The sequence below is a fragment of the Prionailurus bengalensis genome, chromosome A1 (genome assembly GCF_016509475.1).
Source record: "Prionailurus bengalensis isolate Pbe53 chromosome A1, Fcat_Pben_1.1_paternal_pri, whole genome shotgun sequence".
In the NCBI taxonomy this organism is placed as follows: Eukaryota; Metazoa; Chordata; class Mammalia; order Carnivora; family Felidae; genus Prionailurus; species Prionailurus bengalensis.
In genome coordinates, this window is record NC_057343.1 from 107,379,495 (window position 1) to 107,405,195 (window position 25,701).

General features: G+C 37.5%; 1 protein-coding gene across 1 annotated transcript in view; it reads left to right on the plus strand.

Annotated features, from left to right (window-relative positions):
* Positions 1–25,701, plus strand: part of ADAMTS19 (ADAM metallopeptidase with thrombospondin type 1 motif 19) — a 241,334-nt gene that overhangs the window by 25,158 nt on the left and 190,475 nt on the right. The window contains exon 3 of the mRNA XM_043586926.1: positions 22,019–22,184. Within this exon, the coding sequence (XP_043442861.1) occupies positions 22,019–22,184 (166 nt within the window). The remainder of the gene's footprint in view (positions 1–22,018; positions 22,185–25,701) is intronic.

The following is a 25,701-nucleotide window of genomic DNA, read 5'->3' on the forward strand; positions in this document are numbered from 1 at the left end:
AAGTAATTTGAAGGGACACAGCGCTTACTGATACTTTTATGGGGCCAGCATTATCCGATATCAAAAACAGATAAAGATAATGTAAAGAAAAAAACCTACTGTGGAATCCAACAGAAACATTGACATTAAAATTCTTACCAAATATGAACAGATCAAAGCCAGCAATATATGAAAGGATAATACGTCATGACCAGAAAGAGTTTATCCCAAGAATGCAAGGATAGCTTAACCTTAAAAATATCTATCAGTGTCATTCACTGCATGAAACAAATGAAAGAGAAAAACTATACAATAATGCCAGTAAATGCAGAAAAATAATTTCACAAAATTCAACATTAATTTATGGTAAAAGTGCTCAGCAAGCTAAGACTAAATTGTACCTACCGAAAGCACTTAATGCACATCTACCAAAAAAAAACCCAAAAAAACAAAACCCATGGTTGACATTATTTTTAAACATAGAAGACCATATATTATCAGCAATAACACAGGAATGCCCATTTTGACCGCTTCTTTTTAAGATTGCACTGGAGATCTTAACCAGTACTACAAGCAAAAGTAAATAAACTAAAAAATTAAAGACATGTGGATAGAACAGGAAAAGGTAGAATTGTCATTATTTGTAGACAATGTGATTCCATACATGGAAAATCCTACGAAGCTGTGAAATACCTACTCAAACTAAAAAGTGAGTCTAGAAGGGTCACAAAATGTAATGCCAATTTACAATAAATGAGTGTGTGTGTGTGTGTGTGTGTGTGTGTGTGTGTGAGAGAGAGAGAGAGAGAGAGAGAGAGAGAGAGAGAGAGAGAGAGAGAGAGAAAGGGAAGGAGGGAGGGAGGAGGGAGGAAAGGAAGCAAGGAGGGAGGAGAAAATATCAGTTCTTTTCTCCTTTGCCTCTACCATTGTCTTGCTCACCCCTGTTGGGTCCAAATATTATTTAGCTTACTACACATGCAACTTGAATGCGATAGTGTTTCCCATATAGTCATTACTGATCAGAATAAAGTTGAGGCAACTACAACTTCTTTCTTAGATATCTATACAACCTCTGCTTGATCGTTTTCTTTTTTCAGAGGTATAGTTGGGCCCTGCCAACCTGCAGAGAAAAATTTGAGTCAGGACTTAACAAAGCTAGATGGTACTTTTTCAACGTATGATGTTATTTATTATATAAATAAAAGTGTATTTCAACAATAAAGTTAGTCTTAACATTTTAAAGCTCTATAAATAAAATTGCTTAAAAACTCACTCTGTAGTAGGTAAGTATTAAGTATTTCTATTTTATGGCCTTTGAGGTCTGCTTTTAAATTTACTAAAAGTCTGTCTTATAGTAACTGTGTGTGTATATATATATATATATACATATATATGTACATATATATACAGTTTATAATAACATAGGACAGATCCAGCTCACCATCTTGCATAGTGTCTTGATCCAGTTGTAAATGGACAGATTTCTATTCAGGGATCATAATATATATATATATATATGTGTGTGTGTGTGTGTGTGTGTGTGTGTGTGTGTGTGTTTGTGTGTGTATATATATATGATATATAAACATATATCATACAATTAGCATATATATTAACTAATATAACTGAATTTAAAAATTTTGCATTTTTCTTCTTATGTATGTGGAATAATAAATACGTTTATCCTTTCTCTTGGTACTTGTACTGAATTCCAGATGTTTTCTAGATGAACTTATTCAGTTTGAAATAATTAATCTCAGTTTGTCTGCAAGGGTGGTCTGCGTTCTTACTAATTAAGAGTGTAATTCATTAAACCATGTGTCTTTAGCTCTTTAAAGCAATTTAATCTGACATATACTGAGTTAAAACTGTAATTCATATGTATTCTTTGGGTAGTTGTTGAATCAAACCTGAAGGGATTCATACCCATATATGGATTTGAAGTCTACATGTTGGATAAGTTGAATAAATAATAAGTCACAGATAAATTGCAAGACCAAAAGAAAGCATGAGGCAATGTTGTAACTCTGTATTGTGTGGGTGGTGTGATTTTCAGGCCTCTGGTTTTATTTACTTTCTGTTAGAGATCCTTTTAACAGGCCTAGCAAAGGAAATATACCAGGCTTTTATGTTGAATTGAAAATCGTAATTATCTAGAGATAAAGTACTTGAGACTCTGTAAGGTAGAGCACAGGAATAGTTCACTTTCTATAGAGATTTATAGTTGGGTGAAGTGCTTTCATGTATATCCTTTCATTTAATGGACAGGAAATGGTTATTTGTAAGATAGAAGAGAGTTGCTTCAATTTCACTCTTAATGTTGCCTTTGTCCTGGGTAAGCTTTATACAGACACTCACACCCATTTTTATCTGCCAGACATCAGCCCAGCAACTAAGGCTGAAAAGTGAACCAAGTTTGGCATGAGTGTTCTTTAAATCAATGAGTGGTGTTGAAGGAAGTTAATCCAGAGTATAGAATACATTAAAAAATGTTACAAAGCCTCCGTAGTAGTCCTTAGTAGTCCGTGAAGATCAGGCTCTTAATGTTACAATTGAGACTGTTTAGCTTCATTTCATAGTTTTGGTTTACTACCCAAATCGGTAGATAATAATTCTGATGTCATTATCACTTAAGGGGTAGCATGTATTGAGTGCCTATTATGAAAAGTCAAGTGCAATTTATATGCTTAATTAGAGCAATTGGTGGGTCTTCTCATCTGAAAACTTATTACCAGAAGAAAGAGAAAAGGTGGTGTGGCAGAAGGGAGAGGAAACTGCATCTTGAATTCTCTTTTCTGTACTGTTCCTTGGGTTCATCTCTCTCTGATTGGAAAGGTGTTAGTCTATAAGGTCCTGTTGGTAACCAAGGTGATCTTATCTCAGTAGCATGTGGTGGGATGCTCAATGAAGTCACTGTGAAGAAGCCCATTTCCAAACCTACTGGCGTATGGCAGCTTCAGTTTTCAAACAGAACTGCAAGGCACTTAAGCTTTACTTTTTTTTTTTTTTAATTCAATGATCTCAAAGCTTCCATTTTATCTTTTATGAGATTTTTTTCAGGACCATTGGCTCATAGTGCTCTGGGTGGATGAACAGTTCAGTTATAATTCCCTGAGACTGTTTTCATATCTTCTAGGAAGCATATTTTGAGTTATGCAGATGCCTTGGAAGCATCCACCTTCTGTGATGGGAGGCTCTGGTACTATTATTTAGAATAGTTCATAGTGTTTGTTTTGAACATTGCAGTTGGTGAGAATTTTTTACAGGTTAAATTGTTAATTTCTTAGGAGCCATGATCAACAGATCTCAGTACTTTTTCTCTAACAATGAGAAAAATAAGAAGCAGTGAAGTTATATTACTTGCTTAAGCTGACACAGGTTCCATCTGATGGAGCAGATACGGAGTTTGGCCTTTCAGTCCACATCTTCTGCTTTTTCCTTTACGATTAAGGTTTGTTCTAGATAGTTTGAATTATATAAAATTGTCAATACATGAATGTTTGATGTACAATGAAAAGCAATTTCATATGCTACAACTTAAAAAATATCCCAAACACCAAAAATCTCCATTTAGGAAAAGTTCATTTCACGTGCAGCTGAAACAGTAATTGTTTTGAAAGCCTAATACTTAATTTGCAGGGGGAAAAAAACCCTAAGTCATTACTAATTGCAATGGAATGCAAGAGCAAACACACTAGCTTATGGAGCTCCTTGGCTCCTTTACATTAAGGACTCAGGAGGCAGGCTGCGGTGTTTGAATCCAAACTCCCCTATTACAATCTTACTGTGTCACCTTACATAACCACTCAGTGCCTCTGTATCTTCACCTTTTTTTTAATGTTTATTTTTGAGACAGAGGGAGAGTGCAAGTAGGGGAGGGGCAGAGAGCAGAGAGAGGGATACAGAGGATCCAAAGTGGGCTCTGTGCTGACAGCACTGAGCCCGATGTGGGGCTCAAACTCACGAACCATGAGATTACATGAGAATCTGAGCCAAAGTTGGGCGCGTAATCGACTGAGCTACCCAGGCGCCCTGTATCTTCACTTTTTAAGATTCAGTAAGTTACTTGAATGCCTCACTGTAAGGGCTTTAAATGTGTTTATTAAGTGAGATGGAAATGAGGAATGGAAAATATTTTGGTCAATGCATTAAACAGTCATCTAGACTTTTTTAAATGCTACCTATTAGATATTTTTTAATTAATTAAATAAAGGAGGAATATTAAGTTAGGTTAACATAAGAAGTAGTATACCCATGTGCTATTTGTTATCAATTTGTTTAAACAGATCTGAAAGAAAACGTATACACCTACCCCTTGCATTCCAGGAAATGTCTGTTGGTTGATTGAGCAGTTAAATGAAGCTTCTCACTAACATTCTTCCCCCCAAATTCCTTTCAAATTTTTAGTGCTAAAGTGGCCTCTAGGATCTGATTTCCAAAAGGGCTCTGACACTTCCCCATTCAAGTACAAATAAATGACATAGTGACTTCCCATGGCCAAGTGATCAAAGTAACTATAATGTACACACCTGCGGAGATGATGGGTTGATTTGCTTGTTTTCCGGTAACCTTCAATTTCCTATATGGCCTTCAAAAATTTCAGAAGAATATGTAAGAAGCAGAAATGAAAAGAGAATGTGCATGGCTAGCCTGTTAGGGACTGTACTAAGTACTTTACAAGGTAAGAATAAATTCGTAATATTGAGTGAAAGGCACACAATTGAATGTGTGTGCTCAAATTTGTATGCTGAATGAAAGTGCTCAAATTCCTCTATTGAGTCTACCAAATAAAAATAATTATTTAAAATAATTTATTTCTGGTTTGTGAAAGATAAAATAAGTACTGGCCACCTGGAATTGAGGTCTCGGTAGGTAATGAGATAAGAAAATCCATAACCCTTCCAGTAAATCCGTGCATTCTGATGTGTCATTTCATCCCAGGTTACTGAGAGAATTCAGACTGAACATTGAACCGCTATGATTGTCTTTTAAAAACACGTATTTTATAACCATCTTATTCTTTTAGATTGACTCACATGGAGGTCATGCACGTTGTTGTCTAATTAAGAGAAGCAATTTTTTTAAAACATTAAAAATTTTCTTTAATGTTTATTTATTTTTGAGAGAGAGAGACAGCATGAATAGGGGAGGAACAGAGAGAGAGGGAGACTCACAATCCAAAATAGGCTCCAGGCTCTGAGCTGTCAGCACAGAGCCTGACACGGGGCTTGAACCCACGAATCACAAGATCATGACCTGAGCCAAAGTCGGACGCTTAACCGACTGAGCCACCCAGGTGCGCCCACTTTTCTTAAAAAATTTAAAAAATTTTTCATGTTTATTTACTTTTGAGAGAGAGGCAAACAGAGCATGAGTGGGGGAGAAACAGAAGGAGAGGGAGAATCTAAAGCAGGCTCCAGACTCCACGCTGTCAGCACGGAGCCCGATGAGAAGCAATTTCCACTGCCAGTCTTGAACTTGACCTTTCCCTTCTGCACATGTGCAGGTATTTCTTTTTGGTGAAACTCCCAAGACACTGAGTATGCACATTTTCATTTGAGAGATAGTGCAAAATTGCTCTCCCAAGTGTTCATAGCAACTAATCTACCACCAGCGCTGTTTCAGAGTACTTGTTATTCCAGTAACCTCTCAGCCCTTGATATGCTCTAGTTTTACATTTGACTGTCATGTAACAGTGCACTCATGCCTGTTCGTTGGAATTTTGAAAATTACTAACCATGGTTCCATACCTCTTTCTCTTTTTGTTTGTCTTCAGTGTAAAATATATATACCATTTACTCATTTAGATGTTAGGGTCTTTATGATTGTCATTTACAAAATCATTTTGATGCAGTCATATTTATTCCAAATGTTTTCTCAATCCAAAATGTTTTGCATTTTAAAGTTTTCTTTTCAGAGTTTTGGATAGCATTTGTTTTCTTTTAAATGAGATATTGTGCAGTAATTTTTAAAAGTAACTCATTCATTAATCATTTAGGATGTGGATATTTAGGTAGATTTCTAACTATTTAAATGAAGGTATCTTAAGAATACTAATTAATATAAAACAAGGAGCGCCTGTGTGGCTCAGTTGATTGAGCGTCTGACTTCATCTCAGGTCATGATCTCGCTGTTGGTGAGTTTGAGCCCTGTGTCGGGCTCTGTGCTGACAGCTCAGAGCCTGGGAGCCTGCTTCAGATTCTCTGTCATCCTCTCTCTCTGCCCCTCTTCTGCTTGTTCTCTCCCTCTCTCTCTGTCAAAAATAAATAAACATTTAAAAAATAAAAAATAAAAAGAATACTAATATCAAACAAGAAAGATTTCTAGGAAACATTGTCATTCTGTCTTTGCCTCAGCCTATTCAGTAATTTTACTTCACAATTTGCAAGTGCTAAGAATCTTTAAGTACTTGCTTATTAACATTATCTTACTTTGCCCTCAGCAGCATTGGAAATAGCCACTCATGCTGTCTCTCCCTCTCAATACATGTTTTTATCACTTGCCATCCAGGACCCTATACCTCCCTGACTGTTCCTTCTTGGATCGCTTCATTGATCATCATTCTTCTCTGCATCTTCCTAACAGATATGACCTAGTGTTCAGTCATGGGTCTTCTTTTCTGGTCTGTGTGCACTTAATCCGGGACCTTACCCAGTCTCATAGCTTAAATGCCAACTATATGCCAGTGCTTCCAAAATAGGTAATTCTAATTTAGACCTCTCTGTTGAGCTCCAAGTCCAGCTATGTACTTGATATTTCAACATGAGGTCTAGTAGATAATATCAAACTTAACATCTTCAAACTGAAGTGATCATCTCTTCCACTCCAACACCAAACTCTCCTCTTCTCACGTTATTCTTTTAAATCTTTTTTTAGTGTTTTATTTATTTTTTAAGAGAGAGACAGAGTGTGAGCAGGGAAGGGGCAGAGAGAGGTGGAGACAGAATGCAAAGCAGGTTCCGGGCTCTGAGCTGTCAGCACAGAGCCCGATGCTGGTCTAGAACCCACAAACTGCAAGATTATGACCTGAGCCCAAGTCGGACGGTTATCTGACTGAGCCACACAGGTGCCCCTCCTCACATTATTTTTCATCCTATTGATGGTCATTTGGCAAAGGCCAAAAATCAGATTGTGGTCCTGAATTCCTTTCTTTCTTTCAGAGTGCACATTCAAACGTTGTAAGCTCTGCCTTCTACTTGAGCTGCCAATAACCTCTCATCATGTCATGTCGCCTTTCTCCATCTGTAGTCTATCCTCAGTATAGCCACCAGAGTGAACCTTTTAAATAGGTCCAAGCTTGCTAATTGTGGTACTTGTAAAGACCATATATAGTTAGTGAAAATTTAAAATGTGAATGCAGGGTTGCCTGGGTGGCTCATTCGGTTAAGGGTCCAACTTTGGCTCAAGTCATGATGTCGTGATTCATAGGTTTGAGCCCCATGTCGGGCTCTGTGCTGATAGTTCACAGCCTGGAGCCTACTTCAGATTCTGTGTCTCCCTTCTCTGTCCTTCCCCCCACTCACTCTCTCCCTCTCTCAAAAAAATAAGCATTAAAAAAATAAAACAGGAATGCAAAAGATACACACATCTTCAGTGTAGTAGTTATCTCTTAGCAATAAGAGAAGGGATTTGGTTTTGGGAAGGTGTGTAGGTCCATTTCAACTGAATCAAGAAATTGTTATATTTTGGGGAGCCTGGATGGCTCAGTTGGTTAAGCATCCGACTTCGGCTCAGGTCATGATCTTGCGGTTTGTGGGTTTGAGCACCGCGTCGGCTCTGTGCTGACAGCTCAGAGCCTGGAGCCTGTTTCGGGTTCTGGGTCTCCCTCTCTCTGCCCCTTCCTGACTCATTCTCTCTCTCTTTCTCTCTCTGTCTCAAAAATAAACATTAAAAAAAATAAATTGTTATATTGAAAAAATTATCTGTGGTACATACGTGTTAACATTTGTTAAATACTGGGAATGGATTCCTGGGCACTCTATTATCCTATATATTTCTGAAAGTTTGAGGTATTTCATAGTAAAGAATGATTAATAATAAATAAAAAACGCCTCCCCTCTTGTTTTCCTAAACCAGTCTGTAGCAGGTTCTTAATGTGTTACTTTTCTTATAGTCTGTTATTTCAACTCATCCTATATGGTAGGCATTTTTTATTGAACATTCACTCCCGTACTTAAAAGTCATAGAAAATCAAACATAAGAATGACATTTGTAAACTAGAGAGCCTCCAAGTAAAATGAGAAGATCAAGACAGATTTCATATCACAGATGGTTATGGTAACTGGACACATAGAGAGAGGCCATGAGCGTATTTGTCATATATTTGAAAGGGGATAGATGCTTAAGGTGTAGAATCAGGACTCATGATTTCTGAACCTTTTATGAAAATATTTCTGAGACTTACTCCTGTCCATTGGAGGCCTGGATTGCTTCAGAGCAGTGACTGCTCTGTTAGTGACTGAAGTGCATAAGCAGAATATTAAATATTTATCAAAGGTGTTGATGGATGATTTCTTCTGTGGGTGGAATTTGGAACAAAATGACCTCTGATTTCTGGTTTGGATATGCTCTTGTTTATAAATGTCTTTTTTAAGACGTGATGCATGGACATAATCTTCCTGATGTGGCTTGGTATATGCAGAGTGCATTGGATTTCCTGTTTCATACCATACCTTTTCAGCTCTATAGATGTATGACCTCTGAAAGTAACCTCTCTTAAGTCAGCCTGATAATTACAGTAGCTTTTTGAGCCTGTGTTCTCACTGATAGGACTAAAGAGTGGGTAGGGAAAGGTGGGGAGGAAAGACACTCAAATGTTTTCTTTTAGCATTGCTGAGTCCCAGATTGGCATTCGGGCATCTTGAGGGTAAGAAACAGGCCATGTAAAGAAGAACATTTTTGGTACAAGATTTATTTTTCCCTGTGAGAGGGTAAAACACCAATATAATTTCTTAAATATTACTTCATGCCATTCAAAATGGGAGTGGGAGAGAAAATTTGATTTTCCTGTGGATCCTAAATGGAAAAATAATAACACACTTTGATGATGTGCATGCAAATGAGAAGGATGACTTAAAATCAGAAGGACAACTTGATGTATGATGGGGTTGCATCCTGATAAACCCTTCATAAATTGAAAACGTCATGAGTCAAAAATGCTCATGTAAGGTTAGTACACTTAACCTCCCAAATATCATCATTTAGGCTAGCCTACCTTAAATATGTTCAGAACACCTCCACTTGGGAAAATAAATACATACATACATACATAATAAAATAAAATAAAAATAAAAAAATCTAATACAAAGTGAATTTTGTAGTATTATGTTGATTCTCTCATGTGATTTATTAAATAGTGTACTAAAAGTGAAAAACAGAATGGTTCTGTGGGTGGAGAATGGTTGTAGGCACGTTGGTTGTTTACCCTCGGGATGGCGTGGCTGACGAGCCCCTGTGGCTCCTCGTGCTGTCTGGCCTCACTGGAGAGCGTCATATGCATGTCGCCAGCCCAGGAAAAGATCCAAATTCAGAACGTGGGGTATGGTTTCTACTGAACGCTCCTTACTTCTGCACCATCGTCAAGCTGTATAATCCTAAATCGAACCGTTGTAATTCGGAGACTGTGTGTCTTATCAAAGATACTTAAGACTGTCTGTTTGAAAACGTTCAGTACGCTGCTGTATTTCCTTCATCTGGCACATTAGCTGATGCATCGTATGCACTCAGTAAATGTCAAATACATTCATTATTTTATTTATTTGACCTTTAGTTGAATCCGGAAGAGAAGTTGCAGCACATTTTCCATGTCTGTGAGTACCAGTGCGAGGGCCCTTGAGTAGTTTGCTCCACTCATCTTGTTTCCATGGTAAACTGAATTCGCATCCACTCCCTGGGGGTATGTAGGAGGTTGGCAACGTCTCCGTTAATTGTGAGGTCACCAGTAAGACCTGGCAGTGATGAGTGCTTCCCCACATCACAGCTGTGCAGCTTCCTCAGTGGTCTCATTTGGTCGCGCTTGAAGCGCATAACTGGGCTGGAATCGCATGAGATAAGTGAGGGCTCATCACCATGGTGAGTGGGTCTGCACAATCACCAAGTGACTAACCCTTTAATAACCAGGTGTACCACTGACTATACGCGCCAGCTCCTTAAGTGCTAGGGTGAGCCGCAAGCTGGAAGCCAACTTCAAAAAACCTCCGTAGGGCAAGCAGAGTTAGTTAACAAACTCAAATTCTCCTCATGACTCAACAAAATGAAACATGTAAAATTCTCTTATTTGCTACAAAACAAAAGTCATGTTGTTAGGCTTTGGGGGAACCCTGACTGATGTAGGCAGGGGAGTGTTTTTCCACTTGGTTTTTGCTGTTGAATTTAAAAGAAACATGAGCACATGTGTTTGACCATCTTGCGTAGAACTCCTACATTTTCAACATGAGCAGTGTGGGTTAGGGCAGTAGTTTCTTTGGAATAAACTGAACGAGAGCTTATTCCTGTCTTTTTTTCTTGCGTAGAACTCCTACATTTTCAACATGAGCAGTGTGGGTTAGGGCAGTAGTTTCTTTGGAATGAACTGAACGAGAGCTTATTCCTGTCTTTTTTTCTTTTTTTTAATGTTTATTTATTTTGGGGAGAGAGAGAGACAGAGCATGAGTGGGGTAGCTGAATGGGGAGAAGGAGACACAGAAACTGAAGCAAGCTCCAGGCTCTGAGCTGTCAGCTGTCACTCACCAACTGTGTTGGACGCCTAACCCACTGAGCCACCCAGGCTTTTTTCTTTTGAAGCCACTTCTAGAAAGGGTTAATTCTTATGTCAAAAAATCAACAAGCTTCTACTTTTCTTCTAAGCTCACTGGCCCTTCCTCTTCAGTCTCCTTTGCTGATTCCTTCTCTGTTTCCCAGTGTTAGGGTCCTTTGGGTTTGGTTTTAGGCTCTCTTTTGCCCTTTCTCTATACTCCCTTTCGGGGTAACATCACTCCTCCCTATGGATTGAAAGATTATCTTTATGTTGATAGCTCTCAGACATATGTCTCCAGCTCAAAACTGTGCACTAAACTCCATGCTCCAACTGTCTACTTGATTTCTCTACTTGGATGTGTCACAGATGTATCACATCTAATAAGATCCCATCAGAAACTTGGAATCTCTGCTCCTAAAATCTGTTTTAGCCTCAGTACTTACATTTACATGTCAATTACAGACCTGTATCTCCCATTCTGGAGTACTTAAGCCAGAAACTCTGAAGTCATCCTTAATTCCCTGTGTTATTGTCCCTCCATATCCCAGCATCTAAACCATTGACACATTTGAGTGGTTGCCCTCCTGTTTGTATGAGTATCTAAAATTCATCTCAAATGTATTTACTTTTCTGCACATTCTTAGTTCAGCCACCTTGTGTTGCTTTTTTGCTCTAGTCACCATAGGCTTGTGCTTGAACTGTGATAGCTGATTTTAACTGGTCTTCCTGATTCTACTAATTGTGATAGCTGACTTTAACTGGGCTTCCTGATTCTACTCTTGTCACCCTATGATTTGTTTTCTTTTTTTTATTAAACTTTTTGTTTATTTATTTTAGAGAGAGAGGGACAGAATGAGAACAAGGGAGGGGCAGAGAGAGAGAGGGAGTCACATATGAAGCAGGCTTGAACGGGACTCGAACTCACGGACCGCAAGATCATGACCTGAGCCAAAGTCAGGTGCTTAACCGACTGAGTCACCCAGGCACCCTCTTATAATATGTTTTCTAAAAAAAGAACAGGAATGGCTTTCTTGAAAAATTTCTATCTAAACATGCCATCCACTGTCACTTGCTTCCAATTACATTTCAAATAAAATCTAAATGTCCTTGTTAAAAACTGAGAACAAACTGAGGGTTGATGGGGGGTGGGAGGGAGGGGAAGGTGGGTGATGGGTATTGAGGAGAGCACCTTTTGGGATGAGCACTGGGTGTTGTATGGAAACCAATTTGTCAATAAATTTCATATATAAAAAAATAAATAAAATAAAATCTAAATGTCTTATCATAGTCTTCAGAGCTCTCCATGAATTATGCCCTGACAACCCTCTGTTCTGCTTTTGTTGCTATCATTATTTGTCTGTGACTCCTGCCGCTGCCTCAGTCTCCCCGTCGATTCTTTAACGGTGGCCTGGCTCATCTCTAGGCCCTCCTCACGTATAGACTTTTCACTAATGCCACCATTATTTATTGCTTTAATTACAGCAGTGGCCTTCCCAGCAAGTGTTGAGCATTTCAACCTCTTTCAACATTCTTTTAGTATGTTCCTTGCCTCTTTATTGCTAAGTAATACTGTTACATTATTTATCCTTTGGTTTTCATTTTTAAAATATGTTTTACTGTGACATAAACATGGAGCACAAACATATGTTGTTATAAACAACAGTTAAAAAGTATACGCTTTTATAAACACCAAGTCAATCTATTGGACTCCTCTCATGTGTATTCCAGGGTCATAGTCTTCATGTATGATGGCATCTGCTGCTTTAAATACACCAGTCTTCTCTTGCTTACAGCCTTTTTCATACAGCTGGCTCCTCTGTGTCTTGTCTCCAACGTCTGCTCCTTAGAAAGGTCGTAATGGGCCACTCTCTCTAGCAACTCAGTCTCTGCTTTATTTCTCTTAGATCTGTGTTTGTTTCTTCAATGCTACTTTTCACTGTTTCAATTTCTTAAGTACATTTGTCTGAATGCCTGATTTTTTCTGTCTTTCCCCCTAATGGATGAGGTCCATGAAGACAGGGATTAGATCTCTTTTCAGTTTGAATCTTCAGTGCCTTGCATACTGTCATGGGACAGGTGTTCAGTAGGTACATTTACAACAAATACTAAATAATCATCAGGAAGATACAGTAGAACATAACAGCTTTTGGCCAGACTGATACATAAGCTTAGAAGTAGATTTAAAACTGAGTTTGCTCACTGTTTCTCAACTTCCTTTTTTGCATGCTTAAAGAATCCATAGAAATCCCAAGGGATTAATTTAAAATTCATTAAAGTGAATGAATATTGGAAAGTATATGAAAACCAAATTAATGGCTTTTCTTGATATAACCAAAAATTAGACTATAAAATGAGAACTGAGCTAACCATCCTAATAATAAAAAGTTACCCATTTCAGACACTTAAATGTTAGGATGGAGCATTCACTTTCCTCTTTATACCATTTATACCAAAAAAAGTGGTACTATTTTTACTACTTTTCACATCTTCAACGTAGAACAGCTTCTGTTTATAATCTTACTTATGATGTTCTTTATCTGTAATGGAGTCAAAAAGGAAATGGGTGATGAGCATTGAGAAAGGCACTTGTTGGGATGAGCACTGGGTGTTATATGTAAGTGATGAATCACTAAATTCTACTCCTGATGCCACTATTACACTATATGCTAACTAACTGGGATTGAAATAAATAAAAAAAGGAACATTTTGAAACTGTTTTAAAATCCCTATCTCTGTCAAACTATGGGAAAAAGTTAGAGGAGGGCAATGGTTTTCAATAAAGTGGGTGAGAATGCATATTTTTCTTTCATTTGTGGGAGTGAAATATATTTCTGTGTAATTATTCCAGAGATGAAATACGACTGTTGAAAGTACTCAGCATAGAAGTTCATCATGAAGCATCCCGTAGTAAAATCTGTAACCAGTGTCCCAGAAAAGATAGATAGTCTACAAATCACAGGAGGATTTCATCAGGGTTTATTTTTGAATATGAATCAGATAAGTGATACTGCCATGGAATGTCTCGGGTTCCTTTCCAGTCATCATTTTCCTGGGGATCTCTCTGCTCCAGCCCTAGTAACCTTGCTTTTCCTTACACATGCTATGTCAGTCCCATCTCAGGGTCTTTGTTTCTCCTTCTGCTTGGAATCTTCTCCCCTATAACTTGGCCTGGCCAACTCTCATATTTAGATCTCTGCTCAGATGTCACCTTACCCAAAAGACATTCTCCACATCACTCTCTAACCCTTGTAATACTTGGCCCCTGAATTCCTACTGTACACAATTAACTTCTCATTGACCAAATAGAACTTAAGGATATCATAATGAACGTGGGGAGTGGTTGGTTGTTGTTCCCCCCTTCCCCCCACCCCGTCTTCTTTCTGGTGTTGTTCACTCTTAGGGTGTGAGAAGTCACTTGGCAAATTTAGTCACAAAAAGTCTGGTAATTAAAATATTCACACTCAAAGCATTAAACCATCTAAATTGATTTAAAGTTAAAATCTCCCTGCCCCATGCCCTTCACATGGTGGCTTGCTTAGAGCTAATCACAAGCAGTGAAGAAGGGGGAGTGAAGTCAAGAGTCCTTGTTATTTCCCCACCTAGGACTTCCATTCCTCCTGCTCAGTGCACTGAGCTTTGGCTTCTCTAGGACAGTAACCGTAAGGGAGGAGGGAAAGCAGAGTATGTTTGGGTGACCAATGGTGTCATGGTATGGTGATGGTGTCATGGCATTTTAATTGTGTCATGGGATAGTGGTGCTGAGCATTATGTTTGACAAGTGCGTAACATGGTGACTTCCTGTCTCTCCTGGGCCACATTTGTGGGTTTTGGGGAGGCTGTCCTCTTCAGAGATGCTCCTCAGTCTCTCTGGATCTCTCATATCTACCCTTTGAAGAGGACTAATTCATCTTCTCCAGATGGTCACTTTCACTTTCTGCTTTGTCCCTTAGGTATCTGGGGGGGATACTTCCAGGCTATATTTGAACCTTGTTTTTTTTTGTGTGTGTGAAATAGAACACAGACATAAATAAGTGTATAAACTATCATTGTAAATCTTATTAATAGTGATAGAGCAATTGTGTGTGTTACTTTGACCCAGTTGAGTAAATAGCAAATTGTATCCCTTCCTGGAGTATATGTAAGTTGTTGACAAGTCTTGCCAGCCTGGATCACAGCTGCCCCCTGACCTCTGGCCAAATAAAGTCAATGTTCATAAGAATTTTTGAATAGAGGGTCAAATGAATGAATAGATAATAAAATTATGATATATTTAGAGGATACACTGTTATTCAGCAGTTAAAAGTCAGGACTATAGAGATTGCTTAATGCCGTTAAGAAACAAAATAGCTATTAAGCTGTTCTTAAATGGAAAAATAAAGGAGATTATAAAACTTTAACACATGTATGCATGTGTAGAGGCACATCTATGCATACACACAGGTGCATGCCCACATATATACTTGTGTGTCTGTATGTATGTTAATAGACTAGAAATGCACACACACACACACACACACATACCTGTGTAATTCTGTATGATGGGATTTGGGACAATGATCTTTTTTTAATTATATATTTTAAATGTTCTATTTAAAAGTTCTGGTTTTATAATCAGGAGACGTTTGAAGAACAAAAATAGAAAAAAAAGTTGTAAAACAAAGGAAGAAGGAAAGAAAAACTAAAACCGTAACATGTTGAAATATTGTCCCTGTATCTGCCTTGGGGGTGCTGGGAGTCATTGGGCACATAACACTGAAGGAGGCCTGGAGATGGAACCCTCAGCCCGCTCAGAAAGCCCCTGTGCCTTCGGCAGCTTATATGTCTCATCATATTAAACAGTCAGCTCAAGATAAAGTTCAGAGCCTAATGTAGTAATCTGTCTTCTGCTTTGTAAAGGATGGGGCCTGGCCTCACTATGGATATCAAATGTTGGATGTCTCCCAATTGTGAGGTGTTGTGCTTGATGTCAAATCCTCTGTGCAAAATGTTTTAAAGATGAGAGTTGTTTGGAATAATAGTCATATGGCAGGGCCTAGGCTTCCTCAGATAGCCTCACAAAGGCCGTCTTTTGTTTCAATCCTGTCTTCACCTCATACTGATTTGTGACCTTGGGACACAATAAATCTTTTTGAAACTCACTTTTTTCAGTAAAACCAGTGAGGCTAGCATATGTGTCACAAGCTTGCTGTTTGAGTAGATGAAATCAAGCATATACAATGTGTGATACACAAGCGTATTACTTTCTTCTATTGTTGTTTTCTTATACATATTTTAAAAGAAGTTTGAAAAGAAAAGAGAAAGGACTCGATAATTTTTTCAGCTTCGGTAACTAGAAAAAAGTTGGAGTCATGAACAGAGATACAAACTCAGAGACAGGCCCTGGTTTGGGAGAACCATCAGACATCTCAAGAGAGATAGTGAGAAGTGAGCAAAGAGGGGCGTGGCTCTCATATGGAAGCATTGGGCTGAGAAGAGGTTTGGGGATTTGGGCATTGTGTCTGTAGAGGGTGTTCTAAAACCTTTGGGAGTGTTAAATGAAGATAGCAGTTGCTGACCAAAGACCTGCCTTGGAGTGAGGACCATGACCTGTTCAAGGAAACAGAAACAGTTGCTAGAGAAGAGAGCTACAGCAATGTAATATTCGTGGAGGAGAAAAATGGTCAAGGGTCAAATGCCTTAGAGAGGAGAACAAAGGACAGGAAATTGTGGGTGGCCTCAGAACAATTTCCAGAGCTCAGTGGGGGAAACTAGAATGCAGGTAGCAAGCAAATTTAGAAAGATGTATTAAAACCAAAAACAAAGTTGGAAATTGGGAGCGTTAGATTCCAGTCCTGACACTCACATGAACTCTCTGTGTGATTCTCTGCACGTTGTGCAACATCTCTCAGTCTTGGTTTTCTTGATTTTAAAACTCCAGCGATGGCCGGATGATTTCTAAGTTTCCTTCTACCTTCGTAGTTTCACGATGCTTTCTGAAGCTCTTTGGCAAGGAAAGAAAACAGAATAATGTTAACAATGTGGTCACATGAAAGCTTTTCCTAAAGATAGAACTTGGGCTCCCAAGGAAGGCAACATTGGGAATGCCAGAGGGGAGAAATCAAGTAGTGACTTCCCCTTAGATGGAGTCAGTGGAGTAGATGCTGTTGAGAACAGTGAGTGGATGTGCTTTCTTTTAATCTCAAAAAGGAATAATATATTGAGTTAAAGGCAACATTCCTGAGCTCCTGCTGTGTACCAGGCCTTGTGATGCCGAGCACTATGCCCAAAGCCTTCCCCCAGAGTAGTTCATGGTCCGATCAAAGACACACGAAAACCGTAACCAGAGTGGACTTAATAGTGGAACAACGGGAAACGTACAGTGTAGAAGTGGATCAGGGAGGCAAGGATTACTCTGAAGAGAGGACAGGACTGGCTGGGTTGTAAGAAACAACCAAGAGGACTTTCTGGAAAGAGAAAGCAGCATGTGCACTGTACCAAGTTGTGAGCATACAACTAAAACGTACGATGAAAACTGTTAAAATGTGCTTTGTTCACACAGTTAAAATGTGTTTGTTATGGTTATATATAAAGTTTAAGTAGTAAAAATAAAGGTGGAGAGGTAGGCAAGAGTTTATCATGACCTTTTATACCTTATATATCTTCATTAAGGATTTACAGTTTCCCCCTGTGGGCGTAAAGGGGAAACATCAAAAGAATAGAGTCAGGAAGAGAAGGGTAGTATTTTAAGACAATAGGATAGATAAGATGTCATAAGTGTATTTTCATAGACTTGCGTGTGTGTGTTGAGTACACAAATGCATGAAAAATCACTCCTATTCATAGTAATATTGAAAATGACATTTTTTGAAGAAAGTTTCAACTTACATCAATCCAAATGCTTACACTCTGGACTATATGATGCTTTATTTACTTACTAAGATACATACTATACCATTGCCATACAAGAAAATACTTAAGGGAATAAAGCCAAAGTTCAGGTCATGTAGAGCATCAGATGTTTGTCTGCAGTGTTTTTACAAGCATATCATGATGCCATGTCTTTTCAGCATTTTCTCTAACGGCTGTTTAGAAAGAAAACATGTGCCTCTTTCAGTATCTCACTAATTCACTACTATACCTATGGTCAGACAGTAATCATCCTCAGAACCTCAGGACTCGGACTTTCCTGTTAAGAAATTTGTCATTTGATGTTTTCAGTTATATGGGTTCCTCTTGTTTTTTGGCTACATTTTCCCATATCTCTGCACAAGCCCGGTGTCTCCTTAACTGTTAGCTAGACTCCACATCCTCTTTTTCTTTGTTCCTAATATCTCCTCTCCTAGGGAGCAACCTTGCCCTCATCTTATCCAGATTCTGCTATCACTCAAGACTCTTCCGATATCCTGAAATTATGATGATTATTATGACATTCCTCATGTCCTTTAACAATTATGCTATTGAGTTCTTATGATATACTCTATACTTTTCAAAATAGGACATTATCAAAGACTCACAGAATGCAGTATGAACCTCATACAAATTTAAGCCAGTCCATTGAAAGCTTACCTAGAAAACATTACCTAGAAAATGTTGCTATTATTAAGTCTTTCTCCTTCATCATGTTCTTCTTCTTCTTCTTCTTCTTCTTCTTCTTCTTCTTCTTCTTCTTCTTCTTCTTTTAAAGCAAGAGAGTGTGTGTGTGCACAAGTGCCTGTGTCAAGGAGGGAAGGGAGAGAGAATCTTAAGCAGGATCCATGCTCAGCATGAAGCCCCACGGGTCTCCATCCCACGACCCTGGGATCATGACCTCAGCCAAAATCAAGAGTCTGATGCTCAACTGACTGAGCCACCCAGGCACCCCTTTAAGTTGTTTTTAAGTTATGCTTACATTAGAGTTTTGGGATCTATTTAATAGACTGTAATTAACTTGAATTTGAACACATGAAACATTTATACGGGTTAATTGAAGCAATTCACCAACAGTGTATTTGGCACATGAACCAAATCAAATTTCATGTTGTGATTAGAATTTAGTGACAATGTCAAAGCATCTAAATGGAGATCAGTATGATTGGTTGTTTATTTAATAAAGCACAGAGGCATCTAAAGAGAACAATAAAATGTCAGAACTAGTAAGAAAAGAAATGAGCGGTAACTGATTTAATGTAAGTGATGGTAAATTTGCAAAATACTAAAATTCTTGCTAAATTGTGAAATGAAAGATAGCATTCGATGACAAAAGAACAGATGCCACCATACGAGAATATGCACATGATGACAGAAATAAGGTAAGGGACACCTGTTAAACTTAATTTCATTTCCAAATTTTGTGTGAAGTGTCTCAGAATAGGGAAAATCATTTTGAAAAATCTAAGAGAAATCTGGGAGAAAAATGCTTATAAAGCTTGCATTTATCTTAGATGTTTTGCTGTGCGATATTCGTTCACATACCGAAAGGACAATGCTTGCACTACGGTGATTGCTGCATCGTTGTGGATTGTCGAACACAGGGGCCCTGGTGCCTAGAGGTTAATAGAAATTCGTATTCTCCCATGGCTTGTAAAATCACAGCGTAGATATGCATTTCTGTTCGGTTAGTGAGAAAGTGAGGCTTTTGTGGTGACACAGAAAACCTCAAGACTTTCTTTAATTCTGCTTTAATGTAAGTCATTAGAGCATTCCCTTTGCTGTAGGATAGTATTCTCGTCTCAGATAGAAATTCCTTCCCTACAGAAAGAACACTAAGCACTTGGTGCTAAATCTTCCCTGGACTGAACTGAGTCTGGCACACTGTAGTCAGACAGTAAATATGTATTGAATGAGTGAGTCACCATTTATAATTATTCCAACGTTTTTTTTTCCTTTTCCAAAGTAGCCTTCTCATTTTTAAAAATGTCTAGAGATAAAGTTCTAACACAGTAGATAATTCTGTTATGAAGAGGTTTCCAAATCCCATGTTAAAAAATTCTATTTTAGAAAATATTTAACATGGTGATATGGGGATACAAAGGTGAGTCAATTTTGATTCCTTGGACTCTTGAGGTCTTCAGTTCACAGTCAAATGTTTGGATGTTTTGATTTATTCTGGTTATTCTAATTAATGAAATAAAAATTATGGTGAACATTTATTGAGTGGTTACCCAGTCTCAGATCCTATGAAAGGCGCATTACATGGGCTTTTCAAAAGTGAATATTCCAGATGACCCTATGGGGCTGTTGTATAGATAAAGTCACTGTACCTTTAACAGAGTTATTTAGCTAGTAGTAGACTATGAATCCGAATAATCTTAAGTCCAAAATCTATTTTTGCAAGTCATTAAATTTTATATGATAGTATGCAATTAAATTTATTTGATTTATTGCTTTAAATCTAATACTTATAACCTTTTGAAAGAATATCAGATTATAAATGTATGATTTAGGGAAATTCAGCATGTTTACTTGAGATGTTCTAAGTGAGCATCATAATACTTACTGGTTTAATCATCAGCCACACTGTTTTATTAGTGACCTTCAGTACTGACTGAACCTCAGAAGCATACTGGTATGAGATAAGAGTAGGATATTTTTGTGTTTTCACAGTGTGGATCAATATATACCGTGATCCGTCCTCCATCCATGTGTAGATGTACTCCTACATCTTTGGTGATTATTGTTTCAAGTTTTAAATATTTGTTATTGTCCTTTTTTTTATCAAATTAGGTTCCGAGGAAAATTTGTTTGGATTTCTTGTAATTACTTTAAAATTCAACCAAGTTTTACATGTGAGACAATGAAACCATGTGTGGAAAATAAAAGGACTCATTGGAAGTCATATTAAAATTACATAACAAATGCCCCAAGTGTATGATATGTGCCTGATATTTTACAAGAATCATCACAGTAAATCTTTTCCCCATTATCCCCACCTCCAGCCTGTGTGTGTGTGTGTGTGTGTGTGTGTGTGTGTGTGTGTGTGAAGGAGAGACGGAGAGGGAGAAACAGAAAAAGAGAAGGGGACAGATAGAGGTGATGGAACTATTATTCTAATACTTGAGATTTTTATTGGTGTTATAAAAATGCAGTAAAAAAGTGAGAAGTATTTTTAGATTATTCTTAAGATGTCTTGTAACATCAATTTGGTATAGAATAAAATGAGATCGCATATTAGCAATCCCTGGTCTTCCGGTAGAGAAGATGCAATACACTTTAATAATTAAAACAAGAGAAAAAGTCTCTTCTGTGCTTTTAAAGAAAAGATACTTTTTTAGTGTAGGTTCAATTTTTCTTAATATTCAGTTTAGAAGAATTACTATATCTGAAGAAGTAAGTATATTATTACTGTGCTAGTTCTAGTGGATCAAATTGAAATGAACTATATGTGATTTTTATATAATCAATGCAAAACAGAATTAAGAACTTTGATAGCAGATTGGGTGTGAACAATGCAGGTTCCGAGGGATTATTTCGTCAAAACTGTTTACTAAAGAGTTAACAGAATGGTCAAATATATGTTATGTATTTTATACAAGTAATATATATTACAGTAGAGTAAAATAATAAAAATGGAAAAGGTCAAGTCATATGTTCTGTGTGGAATATTTTCCTAGTTATAATATAAATTTATGTTCTAAAAAAGGAAGGAAAGAAATGACTAGGCTTAGCTTCAATATAATAAAAGGATACCTACTTGCTGTAAGTTCTTTTTATTGATAATAACGTATTTTACAGTTTTTAGCCCTCTGTCCACAATTGGCTAAGTTTAAAAACATGGCATTATATGAAATGAAACATGCTTATGTAAGTGATGATTCATTTTTTTTTCTGTAATTTACTGTTCAAAGGTTTTAAAAATGTTTAGTAGAAGCCTTTAAGAATATTTTATACGATACTTTCAATGCTGTGTCCCCTGCATTTGCTTTAACATGTTACATGAATTACTTTATTAAATAGTGATTATTGAAATGTTGGACAGTGTGGTGCATGCAATTAAAAACTGTATTGCTCTTCTGTACATGCCTACATGTAAGTGACCCCATGGGTCTCCCAAAGTGAGCCTTTAACATTCCAGAATTTTTACTGTGCATCTGTTGCTGGCATCTAGCCTCCCACCCACACAGGCTAAGTCCAACTAAATGAAGTTTATGCTAGCACAATAAAGTATGTAAAGATGAAGTAATAACATGGGAAGACAGTTACCTTATTAGTCGGGTTGCTGAAATAGCTTCACTAGAAGAATGTATGCACATATGTGAAAGCACATAGAGTGTGTGTGGGTAGGAAAACCTAGAAAGTAATTTATTCAAATAGTATTTCTTATATATCTTTTTATGTTATATATTCCAGATGGGATTTATACAGCTCAATGAGGACTTCATATTTATTGAACCACTCAATGATACAATGGCCATAACGGGTCACCCACACCGTGTATATAGGCAGAAAAGGTCCATGGAGGAAAAAGTCACAGAGAAGTCAGCTCCTCACAGTCATTACTGTGGTATCATTTCAGGTAATGCCTTCTCCTGAAAGGGGTTTAACAAGTATGCAATGTGAGATGAATACACTAAATTGTTTTTCTTCCTTTTCTTCCATCTGTCCATCTGTCTGTCCCTCTGTTCATCCATCACTCTTCTGGTTTTATACTTGCTCAAAATGTGGAGTCTCTTTGGTTAATAACAATTAAACGTATCTATTTTAGACTTCTCTTTTAGTTTTCTACAAAGTACTACATTTTAATGTCAAAAAATTGAAATTCACAAGGGTTCGGAGATTAATACATAACATGCATCTCTCTTGAATTGTGAAGTGTTCCTTGTAGTATACTATTCACCTCATTGGCAAAGAAATGATACCGAGAGAATTCGAGATCTTCTGAAACTGAATACTGTGAGCTCATGGCCTTATTTTAGTCCACCTCTTTGAGAACATCATAGCTATCTCTTTACTTTGACCAGATGCCTCTTTTACTTCTTTCTTCTTTTTCTTTTTCTTTTTTTTTCTGTTTGACCCAAGTAAAAATCATCTTGGAGGTTAAAATTAACAGTGTAATAAGAAGAAGGGTAAAGATTTATTTCTTCGAATTTGCTCTCAGTGTCAAAATACCTTAAATCTGGACTTTTCAGAAGCTCATAAACATTTCCAGCCATCAAATCCTAGTCTCTGTTTGTTTGTCTGCCAGTTCTTCACAGAAATAAAATGGGGCTGACTGTTTTGTCCGCTTTCTTACTTCCTTTGGCAGAGGTCTGTGTGTTAGCAGGAACGGTAAGGAAAATGAATGATTTCTATTATGTAAGGAAGACCTGAAAGCCATAGCCAGCTTTCAAAAAATAATTAGAAGTGTCCCTAGGAAAAATTTTTACACATCTAATCCAGACATCTCAGTGACTATTCACTGATACAAGAAATATTTCCAGTTAGGATCTGAGGAAATAGGAATTTATTGAAGAAGTTTTGGTGTAAAGACATAAAAACTTGACTTGCACATTTAAAATTAGGTGTGAGTGTGGTTACTGCCAAGATACCAAATCTAAAATTGGTTATGGTATTTGAGGCTAGTTTAGGTATATGACTTGTGACAGTCAGTAACATTTGCAGAGGTGATAGGATGTTCATATCATTGCTCGTTTGGGGTGTTCAGATTCAGAAAGAATTGTAATATATTTCTGTTTAAATATATTTATCTCAAATTAATGTGTGACTTCTGTTTCCCTTGTGAAAGCTCACGGTATCAGTCTGAATGGGAATCATCTTCAAAAGGGCCTAAGCGCACCTACCTCTGGGCCGCACTATTTGCTGTACATGATCTAGCCAATTTAAGTGAAACACATTCTTCTTCTCTCTTCTAAGAAATACAGGCACAAAGGAGATAAAACTGCTCAACAGAAGTCATAGCATTATGAATAAGCCAAAGAAAGGCTCTTGTGTTGAGGAATGATAGCAACAACTTGGATTTAGTCCATTTAAGGAAATTGTCTTGTATGGGTTATACTAAATATCTGCGCTGTGCAACTTTCAAATCGTAGTCAGCTCCAGCTGTTCTAATTACTCATGTACAGGATGACACAAAGAAGGCTTTGTGTGCTATGGTCCACAGAGAAAAGATTTCTGGAAAATTCTTAATTTTAATAGTTTTATAAGGCACAAATACACAGTTCATGTTTGACAAACATTGCTCATAAGGTTTCTATTTTTTTTTTTTTTTTAAGGCATGACTGTTCTGTATCATTTGACCTATTTAGGTCAAGCACTTACAGGCACGGAGTGTCAAACTATCGGTCGGGTGACCTACTGAGTTTGCCTACTTTCAGACTTTTTAAAGGTCCAGAATTGAGAAAATGGTTTTAAAATTAGCAGTGTGTGCAATAAAACCTCCATTTACTTATACCGATATGTCTAATTGTAGCTCTTCCCTTATGACTTCAGGCTGATGTATTAACATATTAAACACATGATTCAACTTTGTATAATTCGACTTTGCCTTTGTGCAATGGAGTCGGAAAGTTTCCGTGTATTCACCTTGATCTTTGCGCTGTTTCCCCTTCCTCCTTTTAATGCCTTAGGTATAGTATGTTGCTGTGTATTGACTTCATGAATATCTTTTCTGAACAGGAAACTTCATACTTTAGGATGACTTTGTTGTGTTCTTCTATGAAAACATAATATAGAGAAGGCACATGAGATTGAGAGCCAGAGGCCCCCCTGGGTTCAAGGCATAGCTTCACTTTCACTCCTGCTAGGTACTCTTTTTCCGTTCCCTTAAACTTTTTTTTTTTTTATTTTAGTGTGGTTGACTTATAGTGTTATACTAGTTCCAAGTGTACCACATAGTGATTTGACAACCTGTACATTATTCAGTGCTCACCACAATAAGTGGAGTTACCATCTCTCACGCTGCAGAGCCAGTACAGTATTATTGACTGTACTCCCTTTGCTGTAATTTTCATCCCTGTGACTCATGTATTTTATAAACAAGAAGTGTGTACCTCTTAATCCCCTTCTCCTGTTACACCCATCACCCCACCCCCCTTCCTCTGGCAACCACCAGCTTACTCTCTGTACTTATGAATCTGTTCATGGTGTGGGTTTTTGGGGGTTTTTTGTTTTTGTTTTTGTTATTTTTTTAAGATTCCACATTTATGTGAAATCATATAGTATTTGTATTGCACTGTCTGACTTACTTAACTTAGCATAATGCCCTCCAGGTCCGTCTATGTTGTGAATGGCAAGATTTCATTCTTTTTTATAGTTGAGTGATAGTCCATTGAATATATATCCCATCTTCTTTATTTATTCGTTTTATGATGGACACTTATGTTGCTTCCTTATTGTAAATATTGTAAGTAATGTTACAGTAAACATAGGGGTAGATATATCTTTTCAGTTTTTCATTTTTTTGAGTAAATAACTAGCAGCGAAATTACTGCTCTGATATGAGATATGAGATCATAGGAGATCATATGAGATATGATATCTCTATTTTTAATTTTTTGTGGAAATCCTTGGTGTTTTCCACTTTTACACCATAGCTTCTTTATTTGCAACATAAGCATGACCAGTCACATCACAGGGATAAAGAGCTAAATGTCACAGCTCTTATTTTCAAGAGGCAACCAGTGTATTATTTTAGACAGACTGGTAAGTGAGTAATTATACTGAGGCATCATGGGAACTCTGCCACACTCGGTACACAAGAAACTAGGTTCTGATATCAGGGGGCTGAGCCGCAAAGATCAAGCAGCAGCAAAGATGACAGCAAGATGACAGACTTACATCTCTGGGGAAAAAGGGGAACAGCGGGTGCAGGTTATGATAATGGACTTTGGAGTCTCTGCCTGTGTTCACGAACTTAATGCTACCACTTCCTAGCTGTGTGATTTTGGAAAACTTACTTTCTCTCCCTGCAACTTCATTTACAGTATACGAAATAGGGATAGTGACACCCAAACCTCCGGTCTGTTGTCAGAATTAAACGAGATCATGTGTGAAAATGACAAACTCGTGTGAAGTTTTTAGTACATATGGTTAGA